The sequence below is a fragment of the Cricetulus griseus genome, chromosome 2 (assembly GCF_003668045.3).
Source record: "Cricetulus griseus strain 17A/GY chromosome 2, alternate assembly CriGri-PICRH-1.0, whole genome shotgun sequence".
Classification (NCBI taxonomy): domain Eukaryota; kingdom Metazoa; phylum Chordata; class Mammalia; order Rodentia; family Cricetidae; genus Cricetulus; species Cricetulus griseus.
Window position 1 is genome coordinate 356,743,466 of NC_048595.1, and position 27,072 is coordinate 356,770,537.

At 40.4% G+C, this 27,072-nt stretch overlaps 1 protein-coding gene across 1 annotated transcript in view; it reads left to right on the forward strand.

The window, feature by feature from the left end:
• The window catches only part of Retreg1 (reticulophagy regulator 1), a 124,650-nt gene extending 98,921 nt beyond the window's left edge, over positions 1 to 25,729 (forward strand). The window contains exons 4-9 of the mRNA XM_027400043.2: positions 16,424 to 16,550; positions 18,566 to 18,650; positions 20,332 to 20,469; positions 21,691 to 21,755; positions 22,000 to 22,126; positions 23,066 to 25,729. Of these exons, the coding sequence (XP_027255844.1) occupies positions 16,424 to 16,550; positions 18,566 to 18,650; positions 20,332 to 20,469; positions 21,691 to 21,755; positions 22,000 to 22,126; positions 23,066 to 23,559 (1,036 nt within the window). The 3' untranslated portion in view covers positions 23,560 to 25,729. The remainder of the gene's footprint in view (positions 1 to 16,423; positions 16,551 to 18,565; positions 18,651 to 20,331; positions 20,470 to 21,690; positions 21,756 to 21,999; positions 22,127 to 23,065) is intronic.
• Positions 25,730 to 27,072: the final 1,343 nt, after the last annotated feature.

Genomic DNA, 27,072 nt, shown 5'->3' on the forward strand with positions numbered 1-27,072 from the left:
GTGTCATCTAATTGGCACTGTGAACTTTCTCATTTCTATTTCCAATTCAAGAGGTCTAAGGGTTCCTTCAGTGAATAAAAGTACAACCATCTCTTCCTATCTACAAATATTGGTTCTGGTTCCCTCCAAAGATACCAAAATTCTCTCTAGAAACATTTTGTGTGCCTTCTAGACAGTAAGGATGTTGGAATGGACTACTGAGTGTTCTTCTTCATGGCATGACCATGTCCTTGTCTTCTAGGCTTTCAGCCTCAATCTCTCTCATGGGGCCACCCATGGTTTCATGGTTGTGTCCCAAGGTACCAGCTGCAAGAGTCAGGGTAGGCTCATATCCCAGACAGCTTGCTGTGCCTTGGTAGTCATGTCCTGGATGACAGGATGCCTCGTTGTGTGCACAAATGCATCTTATGCCCAAAAATCTAATATGGGGTGTGCATAAATTTAACACACATGCAAACAGAGAGCATTATATGTTTTAGTTACCTGATTTTTCAACTTGACTAGAGGACAGAAAGGGGTTCTTTTCTAAAAATCAATTAAGGTGGGGGAGTTGAAAACAGCATCTCATTTTAGGGTTTGAAAAAAGTAGAGAGCAAACATTCTGGGCAGAGAGGTTGCTTTGAAAATTGGGGTTTTCTTCAGCCACCAAACTTTTCTTTCAATTAAAATCTGGGTATTTTTAGTTTTCTATGTTTGGGTGGCCCTGCTGCAACCTAAATTCTTTATATATAGCAAGAGCCAATGGGGAGGGGCACTCAGAGGAAGGATTTTTGAGTCTTTAAACTGTGTTTATTTTTTTTTCAAGCAATTATTTGTGATTCCCCCTGAAAACTGTAGGGGAAAAATAAAATGATTTAATGAGAGAATATTGTTCTTAGGCTGTTTGATCTGGACAGGAATGCCTCATCTAGTGACTCCATAGACACTAACACACACTTTTAAAATATACTTTCTTTCACAGCCTCAGAGTCTCTCACCCATCCATCTTCACTCTAATCTTTCTTTGCTCTTCTAATGTCTTCAGTGACCTCCCTTCTCAGACACCTGCTGTCTCAGAATCCCAGACTGAGAAAGGCAAGGGGTAAACCCCGGATGTAGCAATGCCTGGAGTACCTCTAGGTCACAAAGTGTTCTGATGCTGAAATTGGGAAACTAGGGGTGGGGGTGGGGATGGGGGGGCAGGAATGTCCCAGCTGTCCCTGGAGACACATAAGGAACATGATGGCTAGGAGGACAGTTTCAGTGGTTGGCTTCTCATGGGTCAATTAGCCCTTTCCTTGGGGATACAGATGAAAAAGCAACCTTGAAAGGAGGTTCTGGGAATCATCCAGACAAGCCACGCCCACTTTTCTGCTTTAGCCTTATTTTTGTAGAGTTGGCATGCTCCAGGAGCAATCTTCACCCACTGGGTAAATACCAGCCAGGTCTATTAAAGATTTGGCACCGTGGCCTGTAGTAGTGTCTCAAAGAGTATCACCAGACTGCAGCAGATCCTCTGCCTAGGGAGGGGTGTGTGTGGTTGTGCCTAATATGGAAAAAGGTAATGGAAGGAGTCAAAGCCCAGAATGTTCCCTTCTGCCTGGCAACAGTGAGTTATGAAGGTTTTCTGCATTCCCATCCCCAGCATGCAAGTGTTTCAGGATGGAGACTGGTGCTCCCAGAACTAGACAAACCCCACACGTTAATGAGCTTCACACAGTAATTACCATGGTGACGGGGTCCCTTGCTAGTTATGTAAACAGAACAGGGGCAATGTACAGATCCTCCTGACTCAGGACATGGCATCTCACTCTGAGCTAGTTGAACTTCTAAGTGTTTCAGTTTGAAAACAAACCCATTTTCCAGTGGGGCATCTTAAAGTGATGCCATAAAACTTACAGGCTCCACCCTTAGATGAGAAGAGGGGATTACAAATGTGCTTATGCTCTTAGAAAAGGCATGCTGAGTAGTCTTTGTAAGCATCAGGTTCTGTGGTGTACGTTCAGTGTTTCTGGAGTAGTTTGGATCTCTCACCTGTGATGTGTTACCCCTCTTAATGAGGGTAAACAGAACCTATTCTTTCATGTGGAGATTCCGGGGAAACTAGCTTTTAGGAACCTACTTGTTTGTGCTAGGAAAGGCTTTGAGATACAGATTTCATTATAAAATGAACCCAGAGGAATTACAAACCTAGATTTAATGTACTGACTGAAACCCGAAGCTGTCTTTGCAGTTCATCTCAGATATAACAAAGATTGGCATTGACAAGAAAGGAAAGAACCAATACCCACCCCCCCATTGTCACAAGAGATAGGAAAGACGAAGGGAGCTGTTGTGTCCTTAGCACTGAGGGTTTGATCGCACGTAGCTTCATTTTCCTTGCCATAAAACTGGAAGCAGAGCTTGGGGTTCTGGTGAGGATCATGGACCCTTGTTGGGCAGTTTCCGGAAAGAGTTCTATACCACATTAACATAGTCAGCAATGTGTCGGAAGCAATGGTACATGTTTGCCTCAAAGAAAGATCAAGAGAGATGACAGTTAATCAATGCCTTCCACTTCTTTCAACTTTGGAAGGCCCTGTAAGTTTTCAGTGACTTCCATGGGACCTTTGCTCTTTCAGCCCTTCATTAGTTACCAAGTCTCCAACACTTAAGACCTTGGCAGTTAGTACCCAGGAAGAGCTGAAGGTTAGGTGGCTCCTTGCTAAAGCTGGGCTAAACCTCTCGCACAAGAGCTATTTTAAGCTTTGCTGTTGTGAGATGTTACATGGCAAACCTGGCAGAGCTGCTTTGCCAGTGCTATAATAGTTCAAGTGCATGTATTTTGCTGTGTGCTACAGGATGATCTTTTATCTGACTTCTGGGAAGCATTCTTTTATCTGGAAGAGAAAAGACTCGGAAGCTGCAAGGGACGGGTTCTGATCTGGGTGCTGTTTTTCTTGGCTGTCTGCTTGTCTTCTGGAAAGTGGAGCCATTTTCCTCAGCCTATCGGATTGTTGTCAGGACTAGAAATAACATAAATAAAGCACTAATGTAGTTTTTAGCGTTTGGTACCTTCTCAATAAGTAGGAGGACTGTCCCAGTAGCAGGTGTCTTCATGATTCCTGATTTGGTTGTTGGGTTCATTAGTACCTGTCATCTGCATGTAGCCATGTTTCTGGCACCCATGACACTCTGAGCTGTGGCTTAAGGGGGAAAATCCATCCTGTTGTCTGCTTTTTAAATCAAGTTTTATTGGAGTACTACAGTGCTCTCTCATATAAATATGTACAGTGGAGATGTAAATATTTACTTTCTGGCCCTTTACAGAAAGTGTTTGCCTACTTACTCAGGTATACAACTGCTTCTACCATTAGAGTTGTGTGATTTCTGAATTAACTATTTTTCCTCACATCTCTTTGTATCCATTGTTTTTGTGCTGATAGTTGTGCAATTTAGTGAAAACTACTGAAGTAAGAGAATCAAAACAGTGTTGTTGTGGTATGTTCTGCTGGCTGTTCCCAAATCCCAGCTTTGCCTTCTTCTTTGGGGGGTAGAATCCTGGTTTCAGCTAGAACATGGCCGCTAGCACCTGACCGCTTTCACTTAGCATGTTCTAGCTGGTGAGTGGAAACCATGAACACAAGGTATGGGCCCACGACTTGAGAGAGAAAGGGGAATACTTTCTTGATACCATTTCTTCTTCATAGTGGTGATGTGAATGAGTTAACTGAGTAACTGAAGTGACTGACTTGGACCATTTGGAGGATGTGTGATTTGAGACTAATTGAGCAACAATACAGACAGGGTCTGGGTTTCTAACATTACAGATAGCCCCATATCAGCCCCGGACCTTTAGGTTCAGCTCTCACATAGAGAAATGAACTGCTTTCTTGCTTAAGTCTCTGTTGCTTTGACAGTCGATAGTCAGTAAACACATTTTACCATGTACAGTTGTATATTTCAATGAAAATTATGTTGAAGGTATTTGAGTTGGCAAAGGTAAGTTGCTGTGATGTTGAATGTTGAGGGAAGCTGAGGACTTGGGAGAAGGTGGGGAATTAATATTACCAAAACACACTGTATGAAGCTCTTAAAGAATCAATAGCAACATCATTTAAAAAGTGTAGACAGAGCCAGGCAGTGGTGGCACACTCCTGTAATCCCAACACTTGAGAGGCAAAGGCAGGCGGATCTCTGTGAGTTCTAGGTCAGCCTGGTCTACAGTGTAAGTTCCAGGATCCTAGGATTTTTTTTGTCAAAAAAAAAAAAAAACCAAACAAATAAGTGTAAACAGAACACTCACAAAGGAGAGGGAGATAAATATTTTAAAAGTCCCTATATTGATTGTGTCATTAAATTTTTACCCATCTGTAAATAAATGAAATTAGAAATTAAAAATAATACAATTTAAAAATTCGTGTGTGTGTGTGTGTGTGTGTGTGTGAGAGAGAGAGAGAGAGAGAGAGGGGGGGGAGAGAGAGAGAATCAGTCTTTGTTCCTAGCTCTAAATTAGTTGATGACTTTCTAAGTCTGCAATACTTACACATAAGCTCCCTACTTCCTGGATTGAATTGGATACATTCAGGGTTGTACTTGGTTTGTTAATCATAAATCAGCTTCCAAGTTAAATCATGAGTCTAGAATATCAATACCAAATTCTGACTAACATGATTTAGAAATGATACAAAACCTAGGCCACACTGCCTAAGAGGGATTGTTATATAACACTGAAAAAACACATTACAAGTGACCATTGTTGGTAATATAGTGTAGAGGATGATAGTTTTTAAAAACTCTGCAATGACAATCTGAGAGTGATTTAATTATTCAAGGTATTAGGCCTGACATTTCTTGTAACCAGTGTTTGGGTATGTTTTCTCTCTGCATGCTAATTTCTAGGATCTCCACTGCCATGTTTACAATTAAGTCCAAGGTCTTTGCTGTAATCACATGCAGTTTTTAGATGTGTATTTTACTAACTTCAGCAAACAAGGAAAAAGCACCGGGGGAGACAGCATATGTCCTCCCAGACCAAGCCTGCTGAGTCTATGGAAGGCACGTCAGCAGGGCAATTGTTCCAGCTCACAGTTACCAAGGGCTTGATAATCCCAAAATGACAGATGAAGTAATATATGGTTTTAACTTTTCTCCATGATAGAACCACAGACATTGCTATAACCTGACTTAGACACTTAATATTTTAATATCCCTACTAGGAAGTCTGTTGTCTGGGAATTGTAGGGTCTTAGATCTGACATTATGATAGTACCTGAAGGGACATTATGATAGTACCTGAAGGGAGACTGATAGCTGCTGCCCAGGATGCCCCTGCCCATCTGAACCACCAGGGATGCTTTAAGATGTGTTGTTGGCATTGCATGTCATTTCCCTCTCTAGTTAATACAAAGCTCTAAGTCCATTTTCATTGGAAAGCAAATATCCATTTCATAGACATATAGGACTTGAAGTATTTAGTTTCCTTGGACTTCAGACTCCAGATGTTATTGGAAGGATGAAACCCAGGGCCCACAGATATTTCAGGGGGGGACCAAAAAATCAGTCATGTCTGTTCAGCTTTTTTTTTTTTTTTTTTTTTTTTTTTTTTGAGATAGGGTTTCTCAGGTATCTTTGGAGCCTGTGCTGGAACTCACTCTGTAGACCAGGCTTGAACTCACAGAGTGCTGGGATTCAAGGCATGCACCGCCACTGCTGGGCTTATGTTCAGCTTCTTATGTATAGAAAAGAAGCCCAGATTCCCTGTTTGGAATAGTCAGCCTTGAATACCCTACCTAGCGGGAGCCACACTGTAGATCTACCTGTCCCCACCTCTCACATCCTTTATCATAATTACTTAAAAGGACACTAATTTCACTAGCTCTTAAGAAAACAGTGAGTTGATTAATGACTGAATTCACAGAAATGGTTCATCCTTCCACCAGTCTTCCATTTGTATCTTAAAAGTATTTTTGGGACATTGATACAAAAATTAGATGAATCCAAACATGTTTATTCTTTGTCTGTGGTGTCTTGTGGCTGTGATAAGTAGAGGGGCTACTCTAAACCTGTTGGAATTGGAAAGTTTCATTTGTATAGTCCAGGGCCTCGAGCTCAGGGAATGGTGCCACTCACAGTAGGCAGATCTTCTCACATCAATTGATGTAATTCCTCACAGGCGTTCTTGGAGGCTCTTCTCCCGGGGGGGGGGTCTAGTTTATGCCCCCTTGATAATTAAAACTACCCATCACATCACCAAAAAATAACTCAAAACATAGACTACTTAGCAAAGCAATGATGAGGATCTCTCCCTGTGTCTTTTGTGTGTTGTTTATTTAAAAGAGTTACTGTAAAAAGAACTTTGGCCCAGCACGCCCCATTAATTCCATTTGGCTGTGTCTGCATTCCTGAAGACTCATTACCTCTGTAGCTTTCACCTGGGGGTATGGGTTCCCAAGTAGGTTAGGATAAAAGTACTTAACATGCTATAACTGATCTATTGCAAATATGGAAACACTTGGGGTGGCCAGGCTCGGTAAAGGGATGCTCCACAGTAATTGTGGTTTTGTGGTTCTAGATGCTTCTTACTCAGAAAAAGTAAACAATTTGAGTTGATCAGAGAGCCATTTCTCTATGTTATTTTTTCCAATCTTATTCATATTAGTAACATACAGTGTACAAACAGAAAGTATAATAATTCTTCCTTCTATGTGTTTGTGCATCTGTATGAGCCTGTATGAGCCTGTATGAGCATCTGTATAGCAAACAGAAGGCATCTAACATCATTTCACCATGAGGTAAGTCCAGTAAACAGTGCCCCTAATGGAGAAGAGGAAGGGTAGGTTTTCTGCATCTGAGTGCTGTGGTTGGTGGGCACTGGTGGGCACATATACATGACCTCCTTATCTCTGATATAGGATATCTGATGCTCTCTGATATCTCAAAAGTGATTTCCTGAAAGTGCTTTTGGCTAGCAGGTGATCTCCAATATACTGCTCGGCATTTTACACACATAAACTGCAGGTGGCAGTCATTAAATTCCCTTGCACACTGCTGGCAGAAACTTGAGCCAGCTGAGAACCCTGGTGGCAGAGATAAGTATCTGTCACCTGCAGGTAAGAAAGAAAGAGCAAAGATGAGCAGGCACCTCTGTCACTGGTAGGTTCAACCTAGACTGTCCCAATCTCCTTTGGTTATATTGTATTCCCTTTCATTCCTAAATGCACATTTTAAAAAGGAAGGCTTCTGGAGCAGACTACTAATATGCATGGACATGGAGCAGTAGTTGGGCTCTTTAATAACTGTTTTCAGGGAGCCCTTCCTATATACATGCTGACTTATATATTATAACGCAAATACACTAAAAGACTAGCCCTTTACGTTCATAGGCAAACTCCTATTGCTGCTTGTGTGTACAAGGAAGTGGAGGAAATATATTCCTGTAGAAACATCCTCTACATCAGGCAGGAAAACTTTATGTTTATAGTCTTGTTTTACAGTAGGCCCAATCACTAGGGATTGGCTTCTTTTCAGACTCTGACAGCTTTGGGGGAATGTTACCTTTCATCATTCTTTCTTGGTTGTGCCTTTTGACACAGCCCCCCAACCCCACCCCAAATTCATGGTGTGCCTATCTTGGCTTCATGCTGCCCTTGGGTACCACAGTGTGCTAATTTACCGTTAACACATTGCCTGTTTACTTCATACCATATTTTCAAAATCTGCTTGAGTTTAGCAAATCGGAGATAGCATGTTGAAAAGTAATTGTTTTTATGACTGGTAGGGGTGTGTTCGTCTTTGTATGCTTGTATTCTTTTAAAAGCTCCTGGTCATGTCATTCAACTGCTAGCTTATCTATAAAGAGAAACGAGTAGGTGTACCATGGAATGAATGTGACCTAGAGGCAGACAGCCCAACAGGTTGGTTGGTAGTTGATTTCTGTCCTGTGCATGAGAGTCACCAGGTTTTGTCATACTGTGGGTTACCTTCTTTATCACATACATCAAAATTAATTTTCATCGGCCCTTATGTTAGACACACTTTGGAATCACTCAGTAATTCTGTGGGTTTGGGCTGCAATGTATTTCTCAGGCCCAGTTAGTTCAATGGGTCTGGTTTCTAAAGAGCAAATTTAGGAGTTGTTAACTTTTTTTTTTTCAATTCTAAGAAACATATTGAAAAACCTGTACCCAGTTTCATACAGCTAAACCAAATGTCAAAAAGCAGGGAGGGGACATTTACTTTTGAGCCCAACTGCAATAAATCCTGGGCTGTACATCTGTCCGAAACTGCAGATCACAAATAGAAGAAGTTAGCAAGCTTGCTCCACAGTGACAGTTTGCTTTCCATGAAGCCTGTTTTTTGACTCTGATTTTGATCTGCACTTTGCGGATAGGGTGGAAATCCCTTCCCGCTTAGGGACAGTGAAGTGATTGAATCAAATCTTGGTATTCAAGAAGGAAGGGTGATTTAGTCTCTACCAGTACTGTCTCAATAAGTGCTTGCCTTATGCTTGTGAAGGACATTACCTTGCTCAGGCCCTTGGCTTATAGATTCTAGTTATTAAACACTAACCAAAGTGGAGATATTGAAAACGGCTGGATTCTTGTCTCCAGCACTTGAAAAGAATACCACACGTAGCAGAAGAAAACATCCTTCTAAATGGTGGATTTGATCATCTGCGCCTCCCAAAGTGGCTCTGCTTAGTTTGAGATACATGGGGAAGGACGGTCCTAGGGAGTGACCAATTCTTGCTGCTTTCCAATTTAGGGAGGGAGAAGGAGAGGGTGTGGTGTGTGCCTGTGTGTGCCTGTGTGTGTGTGTGTGTGTGTGTGTGGTGGTCTGTGGTGTGTGTGTGTGTGTGTGTGTGTGTGTACGTGTGCGGGTGTGTCTGTGTGTTTAGGCAGAACACGTAAGTTGTCTTCAAAAGGTTGTGTTCAGCTTCCCTGGTAGGAAAACAGGCACTCAGCTGGCGCCTCTTTGTCCCTGGCCTAGGGAGAAGCTGCTCCTTAGCTAATTGGTTTGAGAAAGTGAAAGCCTCAAATTGAGTGCTGTGTAATTTTTTAATCTCCAGCTTGCTTGTTTGATCCTGTAGTTGACACATCCCATTTGCTTTGTCATGACTCTAATTCAGTGTTGTGGAGAGAGACATTCCCTGTCCCTATTTTGTTCCTACCCCTACATATATTCACTCGTGGAGGGCATAGAATGTCTCCAGAGGATTAAAAACCATTCTGACATGTTACACTAAGATGTTAAAGTTTATAACCAGATACTGACTGACCTTTCTAAGAAAAATTTAACAGGAATTAGCATCAACAGATGGTCACTAGCAAAGAGCATGAGACCCTGAGTCACTAGCTGAGAATGAGAGGTCTGTAGTCCAAGACATATTTATAGGTGTGAGGGCAGTACCAGCTGTTTGTCACAGTTGCTAGGTGACAAGTTATTGCAAATCCTTTTTTTAAAAGTTTGTCACATAGGGCAATGAGAAGGCTAACTTTCTGAAAAAACACTGTTTAGCCTTAATATGCATTCCCTGTTTACAGTAAGAGTCACACCATGAAACAGTCTCTACTTGTGCCCTGCCAGGAATCTGCTGAATATGTTCTAAGATTATTATTGAATCATGAATTTATATATGAAAATGAAAAACCTACAAACTTACCAGAGAAGCATGTGTGTGGCCAGAAAAGTGTGTGGCACAAACACTGTATGGATTGAGCTATATCCCTGGCTCTTTCTGCGTGCCTTAGAGAGGTCAGAACAGTGGCCACAAATTCTGTAATGTGATTTAGAGTTTACTGGGGAGCCAGCATTCCAAAGGTCATAAACCCATCACAGTAGAATTTCTGCAAGGAAACAACACAAACTGCACAGAAGACACTAACAGATCTCCTGGCCTCAAGCCCTCCCTGCTTCTTCCCCGTTTTCTCTTGGGTATAATGGAGGTCACAACACCAGTCTTGACTTGCAGGGTGTGGTGATGAGGGAAGGGAATCACATGGAAATTATCTGAGACAGCACTTGCAAATGGAGTGGTTACCAGACCACAGTCATGGTAGTGATTATGCAAAAGGATGTAATTTAGTAGGAGAAGCTGGACTCAGATTATAGGATTGCTTGAGGGGACTGCTTTGAAATTGCTTGGAAGAGGAAAGATGAACCCTTGATGCCTTAGACCCAAGAGGAACCAGGTTTGCTCTTTATGTACCTGTTTTGATTGATTTATCTTGCAATTAGGGATGGATGTCCTTTTGTGTTCATCTCTGAAGTGATCTGCATGTTCCACTGAGGACAGTGTACTTCCTGTGCCAGTCACTCCTATTTCAATAATACTATGACCTTGAGCCACATAGGTGAAGAATCTGGATCCCAACTTCTTCAGCAGTAACCTGGGATATAAGAAATCAGATGTGATGATTAAATGAGGTTACTGAGTTTCTAAGAGACAGGCGAGTGCCTGTCCCCTGGAAGGTGTTGCCTGTTGCAGTTTCATACTGCCATAACCCCCAGTGCTTGAAATGGTTTACTACATTTGTTTGAATTGTTATTCAAACTTTTTGGCTCTTTTTTCAATTAAAAACTGCTACCTAAATAAAAAGTCTTGCCAATCTGTGTAAGCTTATTCTATAATTCTTTTTAATGCTCCTGTCTACCTCATAATTTAAAACAGGCAATTTCCATTATTTCAGCTGAAATACCAGAAATAAAACAGAAAAACAGCATTATGCCAAAGGAAATTTCAGTCTCAGAGACCCCTGCGAAGGGCCTTGCGTTACACATTGCCTCTTGCTTTTGGTCCTCACAGTACCAAGAATTCCAGCTGGACCTTCAAGGTTCATTTCTATTCTACCCCTGCAATATGGTTTTTCTTCTCTCTCTTCCTAGTCTATTCTCTTTGGTCATTATCTCCTTTAATCTAAAGTTAAAAATATGTGAAAGAATTTGAGTTTTGATATATTAAAAATAAAGTTTTGTTTTGAAAAAGCCTTCAGTTTTAAAGATACCTTTCCCTTTTGAAACGCCTATAAGCACACAGCTACAATTTTATACTATGAAGTATATAACAGTATTTAACATGTTTAATCCCCTTCTCCAACCCCCAACTTAGTTTTCAAATATTTTCTTTCTAGTAGTTTGAGATATTTCTATTTCTAAGCTATTTCTAATAGGTGACTTTCGTGTGTGTGTGTGTGTGTGTGTGTGTGTGTGAGCGTGCGCGCGAGCGCGCTCGAAAACGCACACATGCACACACTTACACCATGTGTTCTCAGTCACTGTTTCACTCGTGTAAGCTGTTGAGGGCTATGCCTACTCATTCTAAGGCTCTGGAGAGTCAGGAGTAGCACAGCATACACTTGCTGTGTACTCACTGAAATAAACAGAGGGAGTGCTGATAACAAGAGTTGTTGCTGTTTTGAAAATGACACCGACTTTTTTTTTTTTTTTTTTTTTGGTGCTACTGGTGCTACTGGTGCTATGGTGCTACTGGTGGTCAGACACAGTGAGGGAGAAATGCTAGATCATCTCCCCTCTTTCAGAACGACAGTTTATTTTTAAGGAGCGCTGAGTGTCAGGTTTCCTAATCTTAGAGAACCCCCTAATGGACAATACTGTGTCCTGCACCATGAAGCCCAGACAGCCCATGAGAAGAATCCCATCAGGTTAAGTGCAGGTGTTTGTACTGGCATGGTGGCACATGCCTATATAATTCCAGCACACTGCAAGTAGAAGCCTTGGGGGGGGGGAGGTCAAGAGTACTAGGCTAGCCTTAGCTACACAGCAAGTTCAGGGCCATTTTGGGCTACATGACATCATGTCTCAGAAACCAAAAAAACTCTCAAACCTGGCTTCTAATAACTGTATTTTTAAGGATTCTGTGTGTGTGTGTGTGTGTGTGTGTGTGTGTGTGTGTGTGTATTGGTGGTGGTGGTGGTAGAAATTCCACATAATTTGCTGCTCACAATGACTCTTAGGATAAGAAACACGTGGCTCAGAAGTGCCTGGAACACTTATCCATGCAAATTTCTGAGCTTCCCCAAACGGCTCATTGAGGATCTCCCCAAGTGAGGCCTAGGCCCATTTCAGTAGCTTGGGTACCGGACACACCCAGTGAAGAACTCTGAAGGGTAGACCTCAACACAGCATACCATTACTAGGTGTAGTCTACAAGCCCATGGATGCAGAAAGTAGGGATATTGGCTTGAAATTCTTCTAGGGTAAAGCTCCTTCCTGCTGATAAAGGGGCTGCTTGTCCAAGGAGCCATCGTATTGTGTTTACAGGAGAAGCCATGGATTCTTCAGCTGTTGACAAAGGACTTTGGGGCTAAGGGTTCATCAGTAATTTGCTTATTTTGGTTGGTAGAATGTCACTTGTCCCAAAACACCAGAGTATTTTTTTTTTTTGAAGGAAAACTTATGCAAATGGCATTAAGCCTTTTTTTTTCTCTCTCTCTTTTGAGAGAGGAAGATTTGCAGACTGTAGGGAAAGACCTTTCTGAAAGCTGGTGTGGGTGCAAGGGAACCAGGATCTGTGCAGTGACGTGAACAACTAGGACTAAAGGCACGAGGAACATGGGTCACTGAGGTTGGGAGGAACCTAGGGCAGTGCCTCAGTGGCTTTGTGTGTGTGCCACTGGCTCACTGCCTAAAGAACACAAGACTGCCAGGGACGTACAACACATGAAGAACATTACTTTCCTTTGAACCTGGAGTTTGTGTGTCCTGTCTGAGATACTAACAATGACACTAAAGTCTCTCCCTTAGAGGAGCCTTCATCATAGATGACATGTAGTCTTTGTTTAAGAACTTGCTAAAATCTCAAACTGCACTGAAGGCTAAAGTGCTTTTCACTTTCCTATATGATAGCTAGGTCTTGCCTTGCATATCCAGTAATACCAAGGATGGTGGTAAGACAGCCATGGGAAAGATGTTTCCTAAGCTTTGTCCAGTATTCACAGAGATTATTTCCTAGGCTTTCTAAGAAAACCTAGAGTTTTGTGATGGAGCAACTGTGTGCTCTGACGTCACTTGTGCTAAACAACCGCCAGCGCCACACATGGGCCTTAGTTTCCGCTGAGTATTGGATTCTGCACATGACATACTCTGCTTTCCTAGAAAGGGTTGGTCTTGCATGAACCCACACTGGCGTTGGTCAATCACAGCTCTTTTCTCTTCATTCCTGGAAGTGGGGAAACAAGGAATGTTCCCTATTCTCAATAATAACATGTTTTTTAAGGATAACACTGAATTTATTTGTTGTTTGATGAGTCACACTGTTTAAGTAGAACTGTATTGGAAACCAGGAATCTTGTCCTTAGGTCTTGACTCTGTTCCTAAGTATTTGGGACAGCTTGAGTGATGTTCTTCATCTATAACATAAAGGAATAGGAAAAACTGACATTATGTCTGACTTCATTCCAAATTGTATAATTCTATGTTCCCCATTCAAACTGTGGTGGCATAAATGAATGGTTGACTGACTTGGAGACTATAGAGATGGGTGTTCCTATAATAATTACTGTCTAATTTGTTTTTAAAATATTATTTTTATGTGTATTGGTGTTTTGCTTGTGTGTGTATCTGTGGACCACATGCATGCCTGGTGCCTGTGAAGGTTAGAAGAGGGAGTTGATCCCTGGAACTGGAGTTCCAGATTGTTGTGAGCTGCCTTGTGGGGTGCTGGGAACCAAACTTGAGTCCTCTGAAAGAGCAACAAGTGTTCTTAACTGTTAACCTCTCTCTCTGGCTCCTCACTGTATAGTTTTAAACAATAAACTCCAGTGATCAAGTCTCAAATCATTCTGTTATAGTTTTGATTGACTTGGTAGAAATATATTTGCCATACAGTTCAACCACATCCTTAAATCAGACAGTATAGAGAAACAGAAATGAAAATGTGTGTTTGTCATAGTCCCACTAAGCTGAGCAGTGGTCTAGGTTAGAAAGCACACATGCACATATGAGAGTTGGTGATCTAGAGAGCTCAGTGGCAAAATTATTGCCTCCCAAATATTTGTGTCAGTAGCAACAAATCTGTCATATCCGATAAAATAACCCCAGCTTAACAACTTTGCATTTCTTCATCCATGCTGCTTTTGCTCTCTCGTGTGAATCTTACCCCAATAAGCAGGCACACTGGTAGGATTTTGTTATGGATAAGGGCTCCTTTGCCATGTACTTGGTGTTCTTATAATAGGTCTGGAATCATTGACCAGGAATGCAGATCTGGTGTATGATTTGCTCACCAATGAAAACAGGCATACTCACTAGCTCGAGATGGGGTAATGTTGATGGAGACAGAAACTAGTGCCCGAAAGTCAGACATGCTCACATGTCCGTTACTCATGACATGCAAGAAGTCATTGGGTAGATGTCTACCTGGTGGAATAACCTCAGCTTGGACAGCTAACCTTGCAGGGATTATCTGGCAGAACATTAACTGAAGCAAAGAGAAAGTAACATGGAAATGTCCTCCTCCTTTCAGTACTGTGGCATTCATTTACACTTAGATTTTAATTAATTGATTGAGGCAATGGTGAATAAACCTAGGGCCTAGTATTTGGGAGGCAATAATTTTGCCACTGAGCTCTCTAGATCACCAACTCTCATATGTGCACGTGTGCTTTCTAACCACCCACCCATCCTTTTTTTTGCTGCCTCTTATTTCTTATTTATTTATTTATTTATTTATTTATTTATTTATTGAGACATGGTCTCACTCAGTTGCCTAGGCTGGCCTTAAATTTACTCTTTAGCCCAGACAAGGCTATTGACTTGAAATTCTCCTGCATCAGCCTCCTGGTTAGCTGGGATCACAAGCCTGTATCACCAGGACCAGCAAACATTTATATTAAAAAAACTTAATTAATTGAGAAATTGACTATTGAGAGTATTCACAAAACATGTATATTCTGTTATTCTCTATGTACATAATTTCCCTGTAGTTAGTTGAGCACTATGAGCTAAGGCCATTTTGCTCTAGGGCCACTGGGGTTGAATCCAGATATCAGCCTCCCTCTGAAACCCTTGCATGACAGTTCACTAGTGCCTTCTGCTGGCACCTTCACTGAATTTGTTTATTGTATATCCATGGCTCTGTGATGGCACAACCTTCAACATAGTAAGACGAAGTTTTCTCTCACATTATGGATGTGAGACTGTTTACCAGAACTTGTTTTTCATGAGTTAGGATTGTAAAAGTAAGTTTTAAGAGATTGATGTCACTGTCATTTCATAGAATGGTGTAATTTCCACATTTTCTTCTTTCTGAATGTTTCTAGTCCTCAGTTCACTGAGATTCTTGTGAAAAAACAAGGACAAGGGCATGGCACACTGCCAGCCTCTGGGTTCCGTTCGACACATTTGAGATGACTGGGGAAAGATATGTCAGAGAGATAGGGAATATTGGGCTGGTGAGATGACTCAGCAAGGGAGGCAGTTGATGCAAACCCTGGCCAGCTGGGAGCTATCCTCAGAACCCACTGAAAGGTGGGGAAAGACAGCACACCTTACAAAGTTGAGCCCTGACCTCCACTTCCACTCCGTGGCATGCTTACCACCCCCCACCCCACAACACAGCAACTTCGAGTGTATGCCCATACATACTAACTTTGTTTTCAAAATTAAGGGGGAGGTATTGTAAGACACCATTGAATTAAGTTTTTCTAGAGTTGGCCAAATACCACATATATTGGAAACCCATTGTCTGTATTATTAATAATTATGTCCACTGTTCCTTCTTTGTTAAATGTGCTGTGACTTCCTGTCTTTAGGATTTAGGTTTTCTTTTTTTTTAAACTAGTTTATTTAAATTTATTTTATGTGCACTGGTGTGAAGGTGTTAGGTCTCCTGGAACTGGAGTTACAGACAGTTGTGAGCTGTCAGGTGGGTGCTGGGAATTGAACCTGGGTCCTCTGGAAGAACAGCCAGTGCTCTTAACTGCTGAGCCATCTCTCCAGCCCAAGGATTTAGGTTTTCAATAAGCACTTCGAGGCCCAGTATGAGCTGTGCCTCCTCCCCATAAACTTTATACATTGCTTTTCTCCTGGCTCACTTTACTGGTGCCACACTGAGGCTAGACAGGGCAGTACTTTCAGTTTTCTCCATCCAAGGGGCTCTTAATATACTGTGGTGTTCTACAGTCAACAGTTTGAGTAAAGTACTAACTCATTGCAGATCTGAGTTAAAAAATGACTTCTTTAGAAAACATGCTCCAAAGCCCCAGCCCTGGCCTCCCTAATGTTTCCCATGTTCTACTCAGGGGTGCAGCTCATGTTTCCCTTGGCATCCGAGTCTTTGGGTATCTGGCTGGTTTATGCCACTGAACTCAGAGCATAATGAAGCCAACAGTAATCTCCAATAACTATCTGTTAAAACCATGAGTGTTCAGTGGATGCACACTGGTGTTGGTGTTATCGTTGTTGACATTCAATTGTATTTTTCTCTCTCTCTCTCTCTCTTCAGCTGGGAAGTTATCAATTCCAAGCCAGATGAAAGGCCCAGGCTGAGCCACTGCATTGCAGAATCATGGATGAATTTCAGCATATTTCTTCAAGAAATGTCTCTTTTTAAACAGCAGAGCCCTGGCAAGGCAAGTTTTGAAATCCTCAGTGTAAAATGGGATCAAATGAGGTGTCCTGTTTTAGCTGGTAAAGACTCTCTAATTTGAACATACTATACAAAAGAGCTGGCTGGCTTCAACAAGGCCGAGACGTGGCCACAAGTGAAACTCTACAGCATTTCTATTTTGTACAGATTGATTTAGCTCATTACTGGAAGAAATTGTCATTGGACTTTGCCATATTTAAAACCAAAAGGCAACAGAAAGGGGTGTTATTCAGGACTTTGGTTAGGGACTGGGATCTAGTTTGAAATCTAAGGCAGTTGAGATAAACATATAGTTCTTTTTGGGTTTCAGAGGTAATCGAATCTCACCTACAATCTAAAAAACATAGTGGAGATGCTGGTTTGGTTCATTTTAAGGAAACTTGCTGGATGTAGTGGATCACAGTGATCCCGAGGATTGTGAATTCAAGGTCAGCCTGGGTTATACTGCAAGATCCCCATCCTGAAATAAATGAGAGAAAGAATGAAGAACCAAACATGATTTGGCAAAAACATTTATTGTGGTTACACAACTAGAGTAAGGGTGTTTTTTTTTTTTTTTTTTTTTTTTTTTTTTTTTTTTTTTTTCCTGATTGCGATAAAAAACCCACTTAGGGAAGAGTCTCCGTCGATGAAAAGAACTGCATGGAGAAGTGCACACGTGAAGACTGGAGTCTGTGGCTTTATTTGAGTGGGGGCAGGGCCATCAACAGACCATGCTGGTTCCAGCTCTGCTTTAAGGTTAAATTATCCACCAGTAGTTGGAAGGTAGAGCTAGAAATGTCGGCACTAAGATCTGCATGTGCTATGTACAGGGAATCTCATAAGTTCACCAGTGTTAAGTAATAGAGCAGCCCTTGGGAACATGCTGTGCCTATTAAACTGGCAGCCTGTATTTGTAAGGATTTCTTTAACCACGAACAGTCCAAGTTAGAATTGATACACATGAGGGGCTTGATGGATCTTAGTGCTCATTTGACCAACATGACATGATCATATATGTTTTTAGGAGATTCTGAACTTAAAATGTCTACTTTGGATTACATTAATGTGCCCTAAGGCCATTAGTTAAAATACAGGTGATTAACAAATTCTTTTGCAATGCCAACTTCTAGGTGTATGACTCTATTTTTATTGCCTTATTTCTTCCTTCAACTTCTGACATTTCTCCATTTCTAGAATTCCATATTCTTTCAAGGGCCCATGCTTTTTTTTTCTGAATTAGCCTCTTAATTTTGTTCCATGTGTTCACCTACTCTTATTAGCAAATGTAATGAAATACTTCTTAATCTGAAATTTAGAGTCCTTGTTCTTTCTCTTAATCAGTTCCTGGCCAAAGATATGTGTCTCTCCCTGTTTTTTGAAAGCCCCCCCCACCCAGTGAATTTGCTTGGCACTTTAATTCAATACTTCCATTTAGAATAATGCATAAATATTAAATAGTTTACATAGATTGTAAGAAGCAAGTGAAGACTTAAAAGAGACACCTTTTCTGTCTTGATTTTTCTCATGTGAATTAAGACAGCTTTCTATAGATAGTTCTAAAATTTCTTAAGACAACCAAAGATTTTTTTTTTTTTGCTTTGCCAGTAGAACAAACTACATCAGATTCACATAGGTGATGCTATTTTGTGCTTTGACCTGTCTGTGGATTTCAGTGCTTTTATGGTCGTAGTTTGAAGTGCAGATTTACTTGTGAGGCTGAGCAAAGTTGTTCCTGGGGACATGTTACTATTTGAGTCTCTTGCACCTGGCAGTGATACATCAACAGGTCCAAGTAAGGGAACTTGTCATTCTTAGTGCCAGAATTAGCTCCTCTGCTTGCAAATTGATTGTTACGAAGTGTTAAAATGCCTCTTTAGTGTTCCTAAGTACAAAGAGTGCTGTTCGAGAAACGTGTGACATACATAATAGAACATATATAGATACATATCATGCATGTATTCTACAGTGTCTTGCTGTTTTGCATAACTGTCCCATTGCTATTTCTGTTACTTCTAGTTTTGTCTCCTGGTCTGCAGTGTGTGCACATTTTTTACAATCTTGGGGAGTTACATTCCTGGGGTCATCCTCAGCTACCTACTGTGTAAGTATAGTAGAATACTTTGCTAATTTGTGTGACATGTGTGGCATCATTAATACTTATCAGATCTTCTGTAGTTTGGAAGAGAAAAGGTGTGCTCTGAATTGTCAATGTCAGCCCACAGATGACATTTCTTTTGTCTCCTAGAGACATTTATATGTAAACAGTTGGGAGAACAGATGTAAAATGCAGGATTATGAAAATAATGTTAAATTATATCGAGTGTATAACTAAGCAATATGCTCTACTATGCACATATACCTACACGTTTGCCGGAAATATCAAGTGAGAAATGATAAAGAACCACCTGAATTCTCGATTGTTAGTGGTGGGTAGGTAGAACGGTGCAATCATTTAAGAAAACTGTGGCTGACCGTCTCACAATTATTTACCCAAGAGAAACAGATGGATTCATCTCTGCAAATACTTACACACAAATGTTCACTGCAGGTTTGTTTTTGGTAGCACAAAGTAATAAAATTCATATGAGCCTTCCAGAGACACAGATAAACTGTGTAATATTGAGATTGATTGATGCAATACTATTGATGCAAACTAGAGATTGATACATGCAATACTATTTATCCATAGATAAATTTCAAAGCAATTAGACTGAATGGGAGAAGCCAGAGCATGCACTATATAGTTCTATTTATATATAATTCTAGGACATTCATAATAATGGTTAGTGACAAAGCAGATCTGTGGTGGTTGGGGATGAGTTGGGTGGGGCCAGGAAGAGGCAAGAGGCAGAAAGGAAGGATTAATAAAGGCATGAAGATACTTGCTTGCAGTAAACTGTTTACTATCTCGATTGTTGCAAGGACCCCTTGCCAGAACTTATCAAATTGTGTACTTTATGTGTAATCTGTTATATCTGAATTACAACCCCATAAGATCTTCAAACTAAATATTCTGCTTTTCCTAAAATACATGAAGATCTGGTGCTGTTACCTCTCAACCTTGGAGTACCTCTGCTTACCTTACATTGCCTTTCTTACACTTTTGAGTTTCACTGGGCTCTAAAGATAACTGAGTAAGAGAGGACACTGCCCAACAACAAAAGAGCAAACACTGAAAATACAGTGCAGTCAATGTGGCTCTCTTCCTTTCTTTTGTATTCCTAATGTGTGACACACTTAGCAAATGGTTGGAGCTCAATTCAGTCTTCCAAATAGAACTTAGAGTACTTACTTGTTCTGCATTACATAGGAAATGTGAGAAAAGTCCTGGCAAAGGAGAAATAGGAGCAAGACATTATCTGGTTGGTACTGAGCTCAACCACAAGCCCAGCAACCCCATCTAACACCATCCTAGTATCACTGAAAAGAAGCTAACAATAGGAAATTATTTCCACATGGTAAATGGCAATAATAAATGAAGGTAATATTTTAGTTGAGAAAAGTGGTTATTAACGTTTCTTAAATTTTCAGGGTCTACAATTAAGAGAAAAAAAATCAACCTTTAAAAACAATAGCTGTGAATATGGTGTGTGTGTGTGTGTGTGTGTGTAGAAAATGTGTTCATCAAAGAGTAAGAATAGATAACTAACTTGATGTAGGGATTACCTAAGAACAAAGTTGTCATTTTTCCCATGAATCAAATGGTATCTTATAAAATACTAAAAAATTGAAGTCTTCAAAATTAACACTTTACCTACATTATTTTCTTCTTTCTATTTCAGTACTGTTTGCTTTTTTGTGTCCACTGTTTAAATGTAATGATATTGGACAAAAAATATGCAGCAAAATCAAGTCCATTCTATTGAAACTAGATTTTGGAATCGGAGAATATATTAACCAGAAGAAGCGTGAGAGATCTGGTAGGTCAAGTTTGAATATTAGTTGTGCGTGTGAAATGAGACTTTTACTCAGTGGTACTGTAAAAGCTAACCCCCAAAGTGTATAATTTTTTCTTATATAGCCTTTTTTCCTTTTCTCAAACATACAATTAAGTAAATTGACTTTTAAAATATACATTGTGCATGTTCCCAATGACCAAGAGGGCATGGAAAGATTCTGAGAGTCGGAGGTTGGGGGGCATTCCTGCACAACAGTTTCTGCTGGCTTTGGCACAGCAGTCACGAACTCAAAGAGAGGTTCCCTGCACAAATACACAAGACTGTGCCTGTCAGCCTTTCATCCTGGAAAGCCTGGGCTCATGAGCTCCCACAGTTAACAGTGGCTGTGGGGAGGACTGTCACTCTCTTCAGTAGTGTGGCACACAGCAGTGTTACCCATGTTCCAGTACATTTCCTCCTGCCTGTGCTCACACAGGCACCCCTACCTAAACTCAGGGGTCACACACAGTGACAAGAAAGAAGGAAGGAGACATGCGGAGAAGGGCTTCATCAGGAGGATGGGAGACGAGTCAGGGTGACAGGGAGGTGAGGAGTTCAAACCCATTATATATGTATATGAAACAGTCAAAGGACTAAAGCATAAATAGATCACAAGATACACACATAGGCAACTCTGGTTGGTTTTTGTGATGTACTTTATTTTATTTGGGTTGGATTGTAGAAAATTCTGGGGTAAGGGAAGTGTGGGAGCCATGTAAGAGGGGATGGAATAAGGGAAAGAAAAGGGGGGAGGATCCAGTGTGAATATATATATATATATATATATATATAATATATATATATATATATTAATTATAGTCAGATAGATAGATAGATAGATAGATAGATAGATAGATAGATAGATAGATAGATGATATCTGGAGGCAGCATGCAGCATAGCATATGGGTCCTGCCACAGACTCTTGACTCAGGAGGTCTAGGATGGTGGCTGAGAGCCTGTATTGCCACAGAGTCCCTAGGGCTGCTGCTGTTGCTGCTGCTCGATGCTGTGAGAAAACAGATGTCCATCATTTCCCCTGGTAAGCAACTGTTTGCAAATATGTGGAGCTTCTTCAGTACAAACAACTACAGGGAAGCGCTAGAATGTATGGCTGGATGTTAAGACTATATATTAAAATAAATGCATGATATTCTAAGCTTGGGAGGAAACTAAACACTTCTTTTTTTTTTTTTCCTCAACAGAAGGAGATAAAGAAAAAAGTCACAAGGATGACAGTGAATTAGACTTTTCAGCTCTTTGTCCTAAGGTATTTTTGGTCAATCTGTTTCTGTGTGGTTTGGCGATTCATTTACAGAAAGTAAAATGGTTGTCCTAATAGTGTCGGGACAGACTTATCTGTGACATGGGTTACCCTGTTGAACAAGATGGTTGAATAATCTCAAAGGAAAGTGCTCATGGTTTTTTTGATTTAAAATTTAGGGAGTCAGTGTAGGCTCTTTCAAGTGTTTTCTCCAGTTTAAAATGTGCCACTGGCATTTCTATTGACACAGATTAGCCTCACGGTTGCTGCCAAAGAGTTATCTGTATCTGACACAGACGTGTCAGAAGTATCCTGGACTGATAATGGGACCTTCAACCTTTCAGAAGGGTACACTCCACAGACAGACACATCTGATGGTAAGCTGACGATCCTCCATTCTCTTACTTTCATTGATATTTAATACACACAACGATCCTCAAATTCTGTCAGCCACCCAATGGAGAAATAAAATGTGGAATATTTGCACAATTGAATAAATAGTGCTTGGATTTAAAAAAATGAGTGAATTACTGATTGGTGCTACAGCATGTGTAAACCTTGAAAACACTGTGCCATGGTTTCTGTCACATGACCATGTATATCCTGTCTGGCTTAAGATGGTTACCATCTTCAGGGAAGGATGGAATTATTATGATGCACACTGTATTAGTTACTTTATCCATTGCTGTACCCGATAAAAACAACTCAGAAGAGATGTGACTTGGGCTCAGAGCTTAGGGGTAAAGCTCATCATGGCAGGGAAAGCATGGTGGTGAGTGCTGCTCTAGCTGCAGTGGCAAGAACACGAGGCAGACGGTCACATTGCAGCTGCAGTCAGGAAGCAGATATAAATGCATGCTGGTGCTCAGCTTGCTTTCTCATTCTCTTATTCAATCTAGGACCTTAGTTCATGAGATGGTGCTGACCACAGTTAGGGTGGGTCCTCCCAGTTAAACCTCTCTGGAAACATCTTCACTGACAGGCCTAGATGTGTGTTTCCTAGGTAATTTTAAGTCCAAACAAATTGAAAATGTGTATCAGAAATATCAATGCTTTGGTTAAAGCTCTTAGCTCATACTAGGCAAAGTTGACTGTCTTTGCATACACTCTCTCATGGAATAAGAACCAAAGATACAGGGAGAACATATATCTACTAGTGGGGAGGTCCAATATGTGAATTAAAATGATTCTGGTAGACCGAGGAAGCTTGGTGAATGCCAAGTTGCTCTGAGGCTTCAGGTCAAAGAATTTTAGACAGCTTTTACTTCAGATGTCTTCTGGCACTTATGCACGGATCTCTGTGACACATTTTACAGATCTTGACCGGCCCAGTGAGGAGGTTTTCTCTCGAGATCTTTCAGATTTTCCATGTCTGGAAAATGGCACGGGAACAAATGATGAAGATGAGTTAAGCCTTGGTTTACCTGCTGAGCTCAAGAGAAAAAAGCAACCGTTGGATGCTGGTCACAGACCAAGCAAAGGTGGGCCATCAGCAGCTGGCCTCTCCCTTCCTCTGAACAGTGACCAAGCCCTTCACTTGATGAGCAACCTGGCTGGGGATGTCATCACAGCTGCAATGACGGCTGCCATCAAAGACCAGCTAGAAGGGGCCCAGAAGGCACTTGCTCAGGCTGCACCCATTATAGGAGAGGACACAGACACCGAAGAAGGTGATGACTTTGAACTACTTGACCAGGCAGAGCTAGATCAAATTGAGAATGAACTGGGACTAACACAAGACCAAGATGCAGAAGCACAGCACAGTAGGAAACCTTCAGGCTTCCTTTCAAATCTACTTGGAGGCCATTAATCTGGGAATCAGCTTGCAGAAAAGCACAGACAAACCACCCAAAAATCTCAGACAAGCAGGGAAAAAAACAAACAAAAAATTGGAAAAATTGAATTGTAAGCTTTAATTACTTTAGATTTTTTGTTTTCTTTTCCCTTCTGTAGTGAGTTGGATATGTATCAGCTGATAATGATAGACTGACATTTCTGATAGCTATTTTTATGTAATAAGCATGGAAATGAACTTTATAGTTACATATACACATACTGTGGTGTCATAAGTGAATAGGGGTTGTTTTTAAAGAGAAAAAAAAAAAACCAAACCCATCAAACTGAAGATCTTTCTAGAAGTATTCTTTTTCTTCATAATTTTCAAGCATGCAGAGATTTATCCTAACTTGCCGAAAAGTAACAATTGTGAACAAATGTTGTATTAGCTCCCATATTGCTCACACTTGGAAGTAGTTTTTCAAACCTTGTTAGATTTTAATGAAAACAAGGGAGAAATTATCAAAGTGTTTGTAGTTGAAGGACTTGGGAAGTGCTATCAAAATTAATTTTCTAAGAAAAACTTTAAAAATAAGTACTACCTGTAGGCTGAAATATTTCCATGTTATCTCCACAGCTATAGACCTAGGCTTACTTGCAAGTGGCATGCTCCACTGACTGCCACATCTAATCTTGAGAGGAGGTGGTATTGACCCACAGAAAGCAAGTAGTTATGTATCCCATAATGATGCTTTGGTTTTGTTCTTTTTTGCCATGTTTGTAAGGGGGAGGTTGTAAGTGCAGATCTATTTTGCACACTCACTTGTAAGTATAACCTGATGTTTTTATATTGTGTTGCAGTCTTCTAAGATGGTGAAATTAGCTACTGGTATGTCATATGAGTGATGTAGTAATCAGTAATAAAAACAACTTTTTCTTTTTGCAGATGCAGAGGAGAGGAATTTGCTTGAACTTTAAAGTTATTTCTTTGCCACTGCAGTCTAAATACGTAATTTGTTTCTTACTAGGAAGCTAGAATATATTCTTTCCTTTAAACTTTTCTGATCACCTTTACATAATCAAATTTGCCTTACAGTGGAAACCAAGATAGTTGTTTTTGTGAAACACTCTGTTAGTATCTGTTAGTAGTACTGAGGGACCATGTCAGCAACTATCTTAAATCTTCAGTTTTAGCTGGCATTTCTACACAGACACACAAGACCCTTAGCAAGGAAGGGTAACCAACGTTTTCTTTTGGTTTCATCCCTTTTATTTCTAAAGACTAATTACAAGCAACTTGAAATTTTAACGTACCATCTCTTATTTATTTTTCTTTCTGAGGTATTAAAATATCTAGACTGAATTTTGCCAAATGTAAAAGGGAGAGAAGTTACTGAGAACTTTGAATACTTGCTTTTTTTGATTGATGTCCCATGCTTATGTCATTAGTGCCTCACGACTGTGTTTGGTGTCCTTTATTGATAGAGTGAGCCTGTGCCTTCATTATCTTGCCCATTTTGGTACCAATGTAAATTTGTGTTAGAAAATCTTGGAACTTGTGAGTCTAGGAAGACTATATCTGAAATCTATTCAATACATTTTCTGGATGTGAAGAAAAATACAGCCACTTATTTATAAAATAGTTGTCACCAGTATTCCTCTTTATGTGTATGTTTCTTTATTTAGAAAATTCTCTCAGTTGTCACATTAAAAAAAACAACAAAACAAAGGTCACTTAATTTCTTCACTAAAGAAAAAAAACAATTACACTGATCAGTAATCAAAGAGTGTGTTTTAAGTCACTAGACAGGATAAGTAAAAACTGCTGAATAGTTATGGTCTGAACAAAAAGAAATCCAGTCTAAAATATCAAATTAAAAGTTGGTAGGGGAAAATAGTCACCAGTCTGAGGGAGTATCAGAGAAGTCTGCTGTAGTCACATACATTTTAGTGTGACTTGTACAAGAATCTCACAGCACAGTAAGAAAACTCCACCCAGACTTTGATTTCAGATGTAGTATGTTGAAGTGTATGTGTGTTTCTATGGGAACAGTGTTTCTCCTTTCAGGCTACAGTAGCAAATAAACCCTAAGAGCATCTAGTTTAGGAGAGAACTGCATATCCACTGTCATGAGAATTTATACAAACTGCACTATCTTCTCACTATGTAAGCAATTGGATAAAGAATGACTTGTAAGATCCCAGTGGAATGTTGTCATTAAAATGTGAATTATTTTAATTATAGAGGAGTTACAGAAAAAGTTTTCTCATTTCCTGAAGAAAGGGTGGAGTGGAGGAAGACCATACAATGGGAACGGCACACACTGACTATGTATATTGCTAAGAATCAATACAGCACCACCCAGGAATCTGAAGTCTGAGGTGGAAGGTTAACCCGGGCTTGCATATTCTCCTTCTAAAACACTTTTGCTTTTCGCTACACTAAAAATCTTCAAAAAGGATTAAATTTCATTCTGCTTAGCTTCGTAGGATATGAGGAAAACAAACTGTTACAAAAGTTTAAATATCCTCATATTTAGGTATTATGTAGAGACTTGTTGCAGGAGGGTTCTTTTTATGTTGCCCAAGTTGGCCTTGAACTCATGGAAGTCTTACTGAGTCAACCTCCTGAGTGCTGAAATTAAGGCACTTTAAACCATAAAGTTCTCCTTTTTGAAAACTGGTAAATGTTAGCATGCTACTGTTTTCAGCTAAAAGTATATATAAACTTAAGAAAAAAACTATTTTAATATTTCTCACTCCAGCTTTATTGGTTGCAGGAAATTACTACGAAACTCTTAGTAAACAGTTGTCACAGGTCACAGAAGTCCCAGAACTGTATCAATGCATGCTGTCCCTCCATTTTCACTGCAGCACTTGGGTTAGAATGTGCTGTAGAAAGATGTCCTCTTAGCCTAACAGTCATCATTGTCAGCAGATCAGCTGGGAAAACTCATAGGCAGAAGAGGGGATGGGAAGGGTCATCCGATTGTCACCTGAGATCTGAGCCACTTCCTCCTGAGCCTTCCTGCCAGCTATACATAACTGTGCTGTAACATATGTGGCCTTATGAGGTACTGGCTGGTACAGTGCGTGGAAGGTAAACTGAAGGGGGAGGGGCACTCTGTCTATGCAGCTTGGAGAAGTCATCATGCAGGCAGAGCTGAGACTTTCCGGTGGCATGGCTGCTTTGGAGTCACCCACACTCCTGTAAGTAACTCCTCCCATGTTGTATAAGTAAACCCAATAGATTTTCTGGTTTGCCAAAGCTAGACTTGGGCAGAGTTGTACTTTGGTCTGTCACCAGTCCGCCTGGAGTGGTTAAATATTTGTTTGCATGTCCCCAGAAAGATGTCAGCACATCTGGCTTTGATGTTGATGTTTGGACCCTAAGACACAATGACCACATCTTAATATTATCCTTATCCTCAAGCTACAGCCTCTTAGTTTTTCACTTGGGCGCATTTTGAGAAAAAGTTTGAAACTCATTAAAGGGGGATCAAACCAAGACACTGATGTTTTTTCAAACCAAGACATTGATTTTTTT